The 12111-nt window shown below is 39.3% G+C and overlaps 1 protein-coding gene across 3 annotated transcripts in view; it reads right to left on the reverse strand.

Moving 5' to 3' along the window:
• Window positions 1-1237, reverse strand: part of LOC123870431 (serum response factor homolog) — a 315743-nt gene extending 314506 nt beyond the window's left edge. For all 3 annotated transcript variants that reach the window (XM_045913742.1, XM_045913741.1, XM_045913740.1), the window contains exon 1: window positions 721-1237. In XM_045913742.1, the coding sequence (XP_045769698.1) occupies window positions 721-1149 (429 nt within the window). In that variant the 5' untranslated portion in view covers window positions 1150-1237. The remainder of the gene's footprint in view (window positions 1-720) is intronic.
• Between the last annotated feature and the right edge of the window lie 10874 nt (window positions 1238-12111).

Genomic DNA, 12111 nt, shown 5'->3' on the forward strand with positions numbered 1-12111 from the left:
TTTTAGCAATATTCCATTTTGTAACCTCTCAGAACATAACCTCTATTGTCAAAAACAAAACTTAACCTTTATTAATTAAAAGCTACAGGATCCTATTTTTCACACTATTATTCGTTATCTTAAATTTGTATTTAAGTGATATATTCATTGAAGGTGTGAAAATTGATCTTTATCTAAAGTTTTTAAGTTGAATCTTTGACAGCTGATTGTAAACAATGGGTAATTTTGGTACAAAATAACAATTTTAAATAATGGTTTGTTTGTTAGTTTGTGCTAGAATTGATATATTAGATTTATCTATTAATCTAATAGTAAAATACAATGAAATATTGAGTGGCTTTCAATAATTACATTGCAAAATCAAGTTGTAATGCTCAACATCTGAAGTTGTACTCAAAATGTGTTTATTAAAGTTATTTAAAACATCTTTTATATTATTTGATTAATACAATAATCATGTAAATAGAATAAGAACTGGATTTTAGAATTATAATTAAAATATCCTAATAATATCAAATAGTATGTTATAGAGATCCATTTCTTATACAGGTCGCCCGCACTGCATATTTTTAAACTATTTCTTTGGAGTTTCTAAATCAATCACTATTTTTTTAATAGCTTCCACTGTCTGATAGAGAGGTAATAAAATGCACTTTCACATGGGGCAATGTTCTGATAGGGACATTATGGAATATTGCCAAGAGTGGTCTCCGCACCCACCTTCTTCATGATGCCGGTCTTCCGCTTGGAGAAGGTGGTGTACCGGCGCAGCTTGTTGTCGATGTACTCCATCTTGATCTTGACGCGGCCCTTGGTCTTCTTGCCGTTGCTGGGCGGGGACTTCTTGGGCTGGAGCGAGGCGTAGCCGTCGTCCGCCATGTCCGGCATCGCACAGTGTTCCAGCCCCAGGCTGGGCGACGGCCGCTCGTCGTAGCACTGCTCCGAGGGCCGCTTGACGCCGCGCGGCCCCGGACAGGCCTGCATGCCGGGCCGCAGCCCCAGCGCGCTGGGCGGCCGGCCCGCTCCGTACATATCCGGCACTTCTCCCAGCAGTCCCATCCCGTACGGCGACCCGAAGCGGGGCTCCCGCGCTCCGCCGGGCGCGTCCATGATAACCTCGCAGTACGCCACAGTAACCGGTGCGCACATGCGCTATACACACCTCGCCGTTCGAACGCCGAACGGAGACTGACCGAAAACGCGAAAGAACCGAGGGCGGGACTGACGACTCGGCCGCTCGGACCGCGACTGACTTCGCGCGGTTGCGTCCCGCGCACCTCGACCTCTAGCCGTCTCTTTCGCTCACCAGACGTGCACTCGCCGCGAGATAGGGACGGAGATTTGGAGTACCGCGTAACCCGACACATCCGTAGGAAATCGGGAACCCGCGAACGTTTTCAGTGCCCGAAATCTGTATTAAAATAGAGCTTTTATTTTGAGTTTATTTCGTAAATAGAAATAATAGAGTCGGAAGCTCGCGGCGCGCGCGGCGGCGGAGCGGTGGGCTGGCCCCGAGCCATATTTAGACGCGCGCCGTGCCAAATATGGCAATGGCGGTCAAATGGGGGCCACTGAAATCCCTCCTACTCGCAGCTGGCGATTTTCACGTCTAATAATTAAAAACTTTGTCACGTTCCTCATTGTGCATTACATACTTATGCGCTAACATATTATGCCTCTATATCTCTTTATATACCTACCTATAGATATAAATATAGTTGCTGCTTCGTCCAAGAGGCGGAATAAGCTAATAAGCACTTTATTATTTTCACATAGAGTTACTACATGAAAACCCAGTTAACAGCTTTTACTGGCAGGGCATTTGGACAATAATTTAGGGATGTTGAAACGGCTAGACTTGTCTACTTCCACGGTCGTACGGAATCCTATTGTGGAACCAATGTGGAACAGAGCTGATAGCCAGACTAGATAAGTATTTTTATTATTTTGCAGTAGAGAACCTTTCCATCAATTTATGAACTCTGATCCTTTGACGAATTATTATACCTATAATAGTTCCATAATTTATTTAATGCTTTCGTGAAAAAGGGCAAATTGGTAATATTCTTACAGTTGATACGTCAGATGCCAGCCATCGACCCACGGAACTCTACCTTAAGCTAATTTATCGCAAACAAGCAAAACTTTTAAGGTAAGTTTAGCTAACAGTAAATATTAACACCCATGTTCCCCAGATGGCGTAGGAAGGGAATTAGGCTTAGGTAACACAACAAATGGAATTCTAATTTTCGTTTTTAGGTATTTTATGGTGTTGTTAGCGAAAATCTGTTCGTTAATACCTTTATTCACTCGCCCACCAAGATAATCAATTTGCCATTTTCCATTTTAAGACTATTTTATTACAAATCTAAGGTTTTTGACCTCGATTTCTATAATCTAAGGTCAACTTGCACAAAAACACTTTTTTTATTAGGTAGATAGGTAGGTTTTATTAGGTAGATTGGGTAGGTACCTACCTAAGCTTAATTTTTTTAATGCTGTTACATTTTGGCGAGCGCATTATGCTCTTGCTAAAAAGCTGCTAAAAAGTGACAGCGCTACATTTCCACTTAAATAAGTTTGTCTTTGTGCAACTCAGAAAAAACATTTTAAGAATTATCTGTTTATACCTACCTACCTAGTTACTTAATATTTTTTTATTGATCTACCATAAGTTTTATAATGTTCTAAGTATATAGGTAAGTACATAAGTACCTTAAAGGTGAGATGAACTTAATCGATATACCTACTTACCTACCTACTATTTGTACCTAATAAGACACATCATTATTTGAATATGTCTCTTTTTTTAGTCAAATAGCTTTTAAAAAGTCATACAAAACCGGAAACCTATTTTGTTAAAATAGACGTGGTCAAAATCACAAGCCTGTATCAGTAAGAACTTTTTATCCTGGAAAACTGGCTATACTTAACACAGATATAAAAAATCTAGCTAGGATAGCCAGTCCTTGGTCTTGCAACACTCAAAATTGTATTAAAAACTAAGTTATCATACTAATTGTATATGCCTACAGTTCACTTTGTTGTAGGTACTTAGGATTGTAGGTATTTAATAAGATGTAAACTTAATTGTACTTAGTTATTAATCTTTTGTGGAAATAAATTATTTGTATTTGTATTTGTAAAACTTACAGTCCCTACTTACTGGATTTAAAGCACAGGCTTTCATCAAAATAGGTTAAGCGGATGGGAACCCTCGTACCTACCTACCTTTAGTTTTAGGTTTACGTAATTAATTATCACCACTATATTATCATCTTTATCTAACAAATCGGACTAACAAAAAGTATACAATAGTGCCTATTTTGAATAAATGATATTGACTTTGACTTTGGAATTAAAAAATTAGGTAACAGTCAGATAGACATACACACTCATCATCATCAACCCATCGCCAGCTGACTACTGAGCACAGATCTCCTCTCAGAATGAGAAGCATTTGGCCATGGTCAAATGCGGATTGACAGACTTCACAGTTCAACCACCTTTCAGAACTTTATGGGGAACTCGCAGGCATGCAGGTCTCCTCATAATATTAAGCCAAAACACACTTAACTGCGAAAAGTTAGAAGTGTTTTGCTCGGAATGGACCCTCTGTCCCTCGGAATAGGAAGCTGACATCTAAATAACTAGGCACACCGCTCTCACACTTTCGCATTTAGGTATAATTTACTAGCGACTCCCCTTCCCGGCTGCGCACGGGTAGTTTTTACAATTTTCCTAGGGATCTCAATTTTTTTTCTTGGGAAAAAATATAGCCTATGTCACTCAGGAATAATTTAGCTTTCTACTCGTAAAAGAATTTTCCAAAACCGGTTCAGTAGTTCCAGAGACTACCCCCTACAAAAAAACTTACAAACTTTACCTCTTTATATGGTACCTACCTAATAGTGTATAAGTGTAGATGTATAATATGCTCAATTTCCGCGACGCAAACTACTTACCTCTTAGCCCATATAAATCGGTTAAACAGACGGGCCTTTATGAATCCCGCTGGAACTCTTTGATTTTCCGAGATAAAAAGTAGTCTATGTCCGTCCCCGGGATGTAAGCTAATTCTGTACCCATCGAAATCGCTTAAACTGTTGGGCCGTGAAAAGCTAAGAGACAGACAGACACACTTTCGCATTTATAATATTAGTATTAATTTTCCCCATATTATTACATGTCGGTGCCATGACATAATATGTATGAGGATGTATGTAATTAATTACAATTATTTAGAATCGCTCTACAAGAATTTCTATATGAGTCATACAAAGTTGATAAGAAAGTCACGTAGGTAGAGCCACAATATTATATCATCACTGTTTTCAGTTTTCGAGGTAAGGAAACAACTATAGGTATCTACTACAATTGGTAAGTATGTTATATAATAATAAATAATAATAATAATAAAAGCTTTATTTGATTCCTTACATTAATTATTTCTTAACTCTATAAAACTATTATAACTATGCTTAAAAAGTATTATTTTTTTCTTACATTTATATTTCTAAACCTAATTAATCGTATGATATTTACATTTATTTCTATTAATAAACATGCTTGCTCTTTATTATATATTATATGTTTACATGTAAGGACCGCCTGTAGCGGTGTAAGCCTCCTCCATTTCTTTCCATGAAAGAAAGAAAATGGAAAGAAATGGAGGAAAGTATGTTACTGAAAATTATTTATCTTTGGGTGCCTCTCCGGCTAGGTAGGTTTGACGACCTCCCTGGCACAGTGGTAAGCGCTGTAGTGTTATTAGTGGAAGGGCCCAGGTTCGATTCCCGACAGAGGCACACGAGTAGAGGTTTGGAAATTTATGATTTCTTTTCAGGTGTGGTCTGGTAGGAGGCTTTGGCCGTGGTTACTCACCACCCTACCGGCAAAGCCGGGTCGCCAAGCGATTTGGCGTTCCGGTACGATGCCGTGTAGAAACCAAAGGGGTATGGGTTTAACAAAAACTGCCATACCCCTTCCAGGTTAGCCCGCTTCCATCTTAGACTGCATCATCACTTACCACCAGGTGAAATTGCAGTCAAGGGCTAACTTGTATCTTACTAAAAAAACTACTTATTTTACTCTGAAAGTTGCATCACTAATGTAAAAGTAGCTTTTGGGTGATACAAAAAACAAACAAAAACTTTTAACCACCATTTTTACTATAGTAGGTAGAGTAGACCTTGTAACTATTCCTCTGCATTAATTTGCCGCATACCGAAAAACGTACTGTGGGACGCCAGACGACCTCCAGCCCGCTGGACCGATGACCTTAAAAAGGTGGCGGCAAGTGGTTAGAATAAATGGATGTGGAAGACGCATAGGCTGATGGATTGATTCATTTTAAACTGCATTTACCTTGCTATGCAATGTACACAAATATACCTAGAAACCTAAATGGGAAAGGCCCTAACGTACATATTTCTCCTGCTACTCACTAAAGTAAATAATTATAATATCAGGGTGATATTAATTGTTATTAGTCACAGTAACAAAATTAATTTAATTAATAATATGTACATTTTCCTTCCTTCTGCCTACTCTCCGTTAATTTCTGCATAGAAATTATTGCCAGATGTACCTACCTATCTTTTTGGTTTATTTTATGCTTATATACTTCCCCGCTCAATCATCATCATCATCACGCCCACTACTAGACATAGGTATAGGTCTCTTGTAGCAACTTCCCCTCACCATATCTTGACCTGCCACTCGTTTCATGTCGTCTGCCACATAGTAGGGGATCTTCCAACGCTGCGCTATTCGGTACGAGATTGCCATTCTATCCTACTCTATTCATACCCGCTCATATATCTTTAATTCTTCATAAATCTTTAATGTAAAACTAGGTACCAACATTCAAAGTTCCTGGTCCCCAAACTAGGATTCCCTGTGCTATGGGAAACGAACACAAAACAAACTTCAATATCTTAGATCAGTCCACAATCGCGACAAATAATATCGTTACACCACGATCTATATTTCATTTGACGTGAAATGTGTTCGTAAAACCGATTTCCGTCAGTATTTAGACTTTCTAAACGCCGCACCACAGCTGGACACATTCCACGCCAAAAACGGCGTGTGCCAGAGATGGCTGTTGACGCAATGCCATTCAGCGTGCCGCGGTGTAGGGCCCGCATCATTTCAATACTAGTTTCTCTTTCTTTCCTTTGATTTTTGTTTCAATTATCACCTTAAACTTTTCAGGGCAACAGTGAAAAGTGTCTTCTGGGCCGCAAACGGCGCATCACAGCTGGACATATTCCACGCTATAAATAGCGTGTACCAGAGATGGCACACACCGGTTTATACAAATCGTTTCAAAAAATCTCAGAGAAATCAGTACATTCATAAAAAATATACGCGCTGAATTGAGAACCTATAGCAAAAACGTAATATTAAGTAGGTATATTATCAGATGGGAAATATGGTGAAAAAACCAGTGAGCGAACCTCTTCATCCAACTTTTTGTCAAAAGATCAAAGATGAAATAAGGAATGAATATAATATAATATAAGGGAGATCAAATAGGTATCATAGGTAAAGGTACTGCAGGTAAAGAAAAATCTCTTCCAAGACGTCGAAATTTAACTATTGGACCATTCCAAGACGTCTAACTATTGGACTAGACAAGGTCTGATTTCTCTTGTACAGAATCTCTAACTGGTCTTAATATCCCATTCCGTGCGGAAAAGGAAAACACTAGATTTAGATCTACAAAAAGTTTAATTTAGAAATTGTCTACAACAGAATAATTATTCTCATTGAACTTCTATTTTATCTAATTTATATTCAGAAAAAAAGTGGCGTGGAAGTTAAAATCACCTGTATAAAAAAAAATATGTAAAATTAATATTCCCCCAACGTTTTCCCACAACTCATGGTCGCCACAAATCAATCTATTCGTCAGGCCGTGTCGATGAACCGGTGTTAGGTGGCTCGCGCTGAAAATGGCAGAACGTCGCATTATTATATTCAAAACACCGCGTCGCGTCATCAGATCGAGTAGCCATTAGCATTGTTTTTATCTTAACTGATATTAAAAAAAAACTCCAGACACGTGGAAGTTAAAATCACCTTAAGTCCTTTATAAAAAAAATCAGTAAAATTAATATTCCCCCAAAGTTTTCCCACAACTCATGGTCGCCACAAATCAATCTATTCGTCAGGCCGTGTCGATGAACCGGTGTTAGGTGGCTCGCGCTGAAAATGGCAGAACGTCGCATTATATTCAAAACATCGCGTCATCAGATCAAGTGGCCATTAGCATTGTTTTTATCTTAACTGATATAAAAAAAAAACTCCAGACACGTGGAAGTTAAAATCACCTTAAATCTTTTATAAAAAAAAATCAGTAAAATTAATATTCCCCCAACGTTTTCCCACAACTCATGGTCGCCACAAATCAATCTATTCGTCAGGCCGTGTCGATGAACCGGTGTTAGGTGGCTCGCGCTGAAAATGGCAGAACGTCGCATTATATTCAAAACACCCCGTCATCAGATCGAGTGGCCATCTGCATTGTTCTCATCTTAACTGATTTGCGTGTTTATGAATATAAATTTGATTGACTACAAGATTTAGTGTCATTCGATATCACGCCAATCTTTCTAAACCCCGCCGACCCAAAAAATGGGGTGTTATAGGTTTGACGTGTGTATCTGTGTATTTGTTTGTGGCATCGTAGCTCCTAAACTAATGAACCGATTTTAATTTAGTTTTTTGTTTGAAAGGTGGCTTGATCGAGAGTGTTCTTAGCTATAATCTAAGAAAATCGGTTCAGCCGTTTGGAAGTTATCAGCTCTTTTCTAGTAACGGTAACCTTCACTTGTCGGGGGTGTAATACATTTTTAATTTACACTTGTTCTTCCAAGCATTTTTCTTCGTTTTTTTTTTTTTTAATTTATAGACTAGTGCTTGGCTGCAATCAAACCTGCTGGCAAGAGCGGCAAGTGAAGATGAAGCCTAAGATGGAGCGCGCTTGCCTAGAAGATGCCTATTTACTCTTGACTTGAAGGTACTTACCTATATATATTGATATACAGATTTCCTCGATGTTAAGAGTTTAATTACTCAAAACGCACATAACTCCAAAAAGTTATTCCCAGGAACCCCGTATCTCCCAAATCTTAAGCCGAAGTCTTTAACCACTAGGCTATTACCACTAACTACAATAACTATTAAAACCCTACCAAATTGAACCTACGTATGGCAAATTTCATTTAACAGAAGAAGAATCCTCAGAACATTAACTGGTGTTACCTATACCTGGATGTACTCATCTCAGCTTCTGTATCTTTATCGGGATAAATAACTATCCCGCATCGCGTCCATAGAATACCTTTATCTAGTAACCAATTAGGTAGACACATCGGCGCGTAAATTGATGATATTAACTCCTGCATCGCACTATTGTTTTCAGCTTCATATTAGGTTGGTATTTCGCTTCTCACATCGCAAAAATACCCCTGTCTAGTTACCAATTACAGACGTGATTTCGAATCAAGGTTAAAATAACTGAATTTAAAAAAATACGTAGATGCATCGTTTTTTAAGCTCCATACTCAACCAATTTGTTTAAAATATCTATCTGTCGTTTTTTTTATCAGACCTTCGTTATGATCCAAACTTTATAGTCGCTGATCGTTCAGTACGCAGAGAAACTTTCAGCTTTTATAGAATAACGAGGATCTGGCCCTTACAGGCTTTCTCTCTATTGAAAATATGTCTAAGTGGAGATTCTCTAAGTTTTTAAATATTTATTTTATTTTATTCAAATAAGTACAAGTTAGATCTTGACTGTGATCTCATCTGATGGTAAGTGATGATGATGTCTCAAATGGAAGCGGGCTGACCTGTATCTAATTGTGGATATTTGATAGCTCATGCAAACTTTGATAAGTATTATTATTTATCTACCAAATATTATTGTCTTTGGTATTTTCGATGCTTCTCGCTTAGCATTCCAAGAGCACCCTCGCCTAGTCAGCAGCAGCCGCAAATCGGAGGAAAACTCCCGGAATCTCGAAACATGCTTTATGTCTTCATTCATTAAAAGGCCATTCTAATTAAAATTACTCTTGCCGTGTTACGCGCCAATAAATTGCGCGGGCGCATGTTCCAGTCACCGGTCTTAGTGGTCCCACTGCTGGTTAGCTTTTTACTTTTGTTTCTGCGTGCTACATATTTGCGGGCAGACATTAACACCTACCGTGTTAGCGGGTACAATGCGCGTGTCGGCAGTCGGTGCCACAAAGGGGTGTGCGGCGAGCGATTTGCGGGCGACGGGCGAGCGACCGCGATATAAGGACTCGCTACACTTTGCGATTCTGTCGGATTCACAGGATATCCTGGTTAACTCTTTACTTTTGTTTCTGCTGTGCTACGTATTTGTGGGCAGACATTAACACCTACCGTGTTAGCGCGTACAATGCGCATGTCGGCAGTCGTTGCCACAAAGGGGTGTGCGGCGAGCGATTTGCGGGCGACGGGCGAGCGACCGCGATGTAAGGACTCGCTACACTTTGCGATTCTGTCGGATTCACAGGATATCCTGGTTAGCTCTTTACTTTTGTTTCTCCTGTGATACGTATTTGCGGGCAGACATTAACACCTACCGTGTTAGCGCGTACAATGCGCGTGTCGGCAGTCGGTGCCACAAAGGGGTGTGCGGCGAGCGATTTGCGGGCGACGGGCGAGCGACCGCGACATTTAAGGACCCGCTACACTTTGCGATTCTGTCGGATTCACAGGATATCCTGGTTAATTCTTTACTTTATTTCTGCTGTGATACATATTTGTGGCAGACATTAACACCTACCGTGTTAGCGCGTACAATGCGCGTGTCGGCAGTCGGTGCCACAAAGGGTGTGCGGCGAGCGATTTGCGGGCGACGGGCGAGCGACCGCGATCTAAGGACTCGCTACACTTTGCGATTCTGTCGGATTCACAGGATATCCCGGTTAATTCTTTACTTTTGTTTCTCCTGTGATACATATTTGTGGCAGACATTAACACCTACCGTGTTAGCGCGTACAATGCGCGTGTCGGCAGTCGGTGCCACAAAGGGGTGTGCGGCGAGCGATTTGCGGCCGACGGGCGAGCGACCGCGACATAAGGACTCGCTACACTTTGCGATTCTGTCGGATTCACAGGATATCCTGGTTAACTCTTTACTTTTGTTTCTGCGTGCTACATATTTGCGGGCAGACATTAACACCTACCGTGTTAGCGGGTGCAATGGGCGACTGCGGGGTAATAGCTCGCCACAATCTCTGATTCTGTCGGGTTCGCGGGATATCTATATTGGAGCTTTCGTTAAATCTAAGTAAGTCTGCATTATATTCGTGGTCAAATAGTCAAATCAGAAATAGGGAGGCCCGTAGGAGCAGAGTAACCGACATAGTTCAACGGGTTGACAAGCCCGTGGCGTATGGAAATCCCTACAAGAGACCTGCTGGTTTGCAGCTTGGATTCGACTTGTTGAATTCACAGGATAGGTATCCTTTACGTAGGGATGCGACGTGCAACGTCTTAATTAATTTAGAAACTACAATAATATACTTAAATTAACTCTACCGGGAATCAAGCCTAGAAACTCCCGTTTATAAGTCCAAAGCTCTCATCACTGCACCAGCGAAATGATTCCGACCGTGTCGGGACGTGTATAGGCTGCTTTATGGCGACAATACGATAGTGGAGTCGTAACTCCGTAAGTAACGACCGATATATGGACGCGGGAGAGCTTTGTTTGGGCTCAGATTCCATCTTTTCCGGCTGTTGTCTCCTTGCTGTGATTAATTTTTGGTTTATTTCTTCATGCTTTATGCGAACTGTTTGTAGAACAGTGTTAGTCAAAGTCAAAGTCAAAGTCAAAATCATTTATTGAAAGTAGGTACCGTCGTGTCCCGTTACTTCGCCTGGTTTTTGACAGTTTTTGTCTTCCCGCCTAGAGAGTGCTTTTTATTTCAAGGTGCCCTTTAGACATGACTATAAATTAAGACTGTTACGAAAAGTAATGCAGTTTTTAGAATGCCTCAAAAACTGTTTTGACTGAGCTAGGCGAAGTAAGGGCACAATTCCTAACTTCGCCTAGCAGCGTTTCTATGTTTATTGTCTATAATAACTGCCTCTGAAAAAGCGAAAGACCTATAGATTATGCCGCAAAATCATTTTGAAATATATATGGCAGAAAACAAAGTTCATTTTAGAAAAAAATTATCGGTAGGCGAAGTTAGGAACCCAACTGCCGTTGTTTCCATACATTTGTTCTTTTTTGCTAAGGGTTGTCAAAAGAAAGGAATCATAAAAAATACATATTAATACTGAACATGGTTTTCATTAAAAAAAAAAAAAAATACAAATCCTTAAAAGTTTTTATGAAATTTTTAATGAGAAAACTAAAACCAAAATTAAATCTAAAAACTAAATCAGTAGAAGTACCATAAAAAATCAGGCTTTTTTAGAAGGTAGGAAAGCGCACAAAACAAAAAATGTTGCAATAACAAATAGAAACAATAATTTTTGAACAAATTAATTGTATATAACACAATAAAAGTAAGTAGTAAAAATTTTGATTGCCTATATTTTATATACAAACGAAAATAAATCAATATTTTTTCTTCTTGAACAGTACAAAGTACGAACCCACGAGACAGTTTTTTTAAAAACTAAGATTTGTTTGTTCACTTGTGTTGTTGTATTCAGTTGGATAGGTGCCTATTATTATCTATACTAATCTATCTATACTAATAAATAAAATTGAAGTGTCTGTCTGTAATTTCGAAATAACTACCTCATATTAAGCTCATATGGTTATTTGAACGATACCATAACTGAATTACATTTTTTGAATTGTCTGTCTGTCGGTTTGAACGGGCTGATCTTCGGAACGGCTGAACCGATTTTGACGGGATTTTCATAGACAAGTAGAGGGTTGACTAGGAAATAACATGGGGAACTTTTTAACAGACTTTCAAAAAGGGAGTTTTGTTTTTCTACCTATGTACACCGAAATCGCCAAGATTTCTGAACCGATTTGTGTATTTTTTTTTTAATCAATAGAGGAACTTTGCGACAATGTTTCTAAAATATTTGCAT

Source organism: Maniola jurtina, chromosome 12 (assembly GCF_905333055.1).
Source record: "Maniola jurtina chromosome 12, ilManJurt1.1, whole genome shotgun sequence".
NCBI lineage: Eukaryota > Metazoa > Arthropoda > Insecta > Lepidoptera > Nymphalidae > Maniola > Maniola jurtina.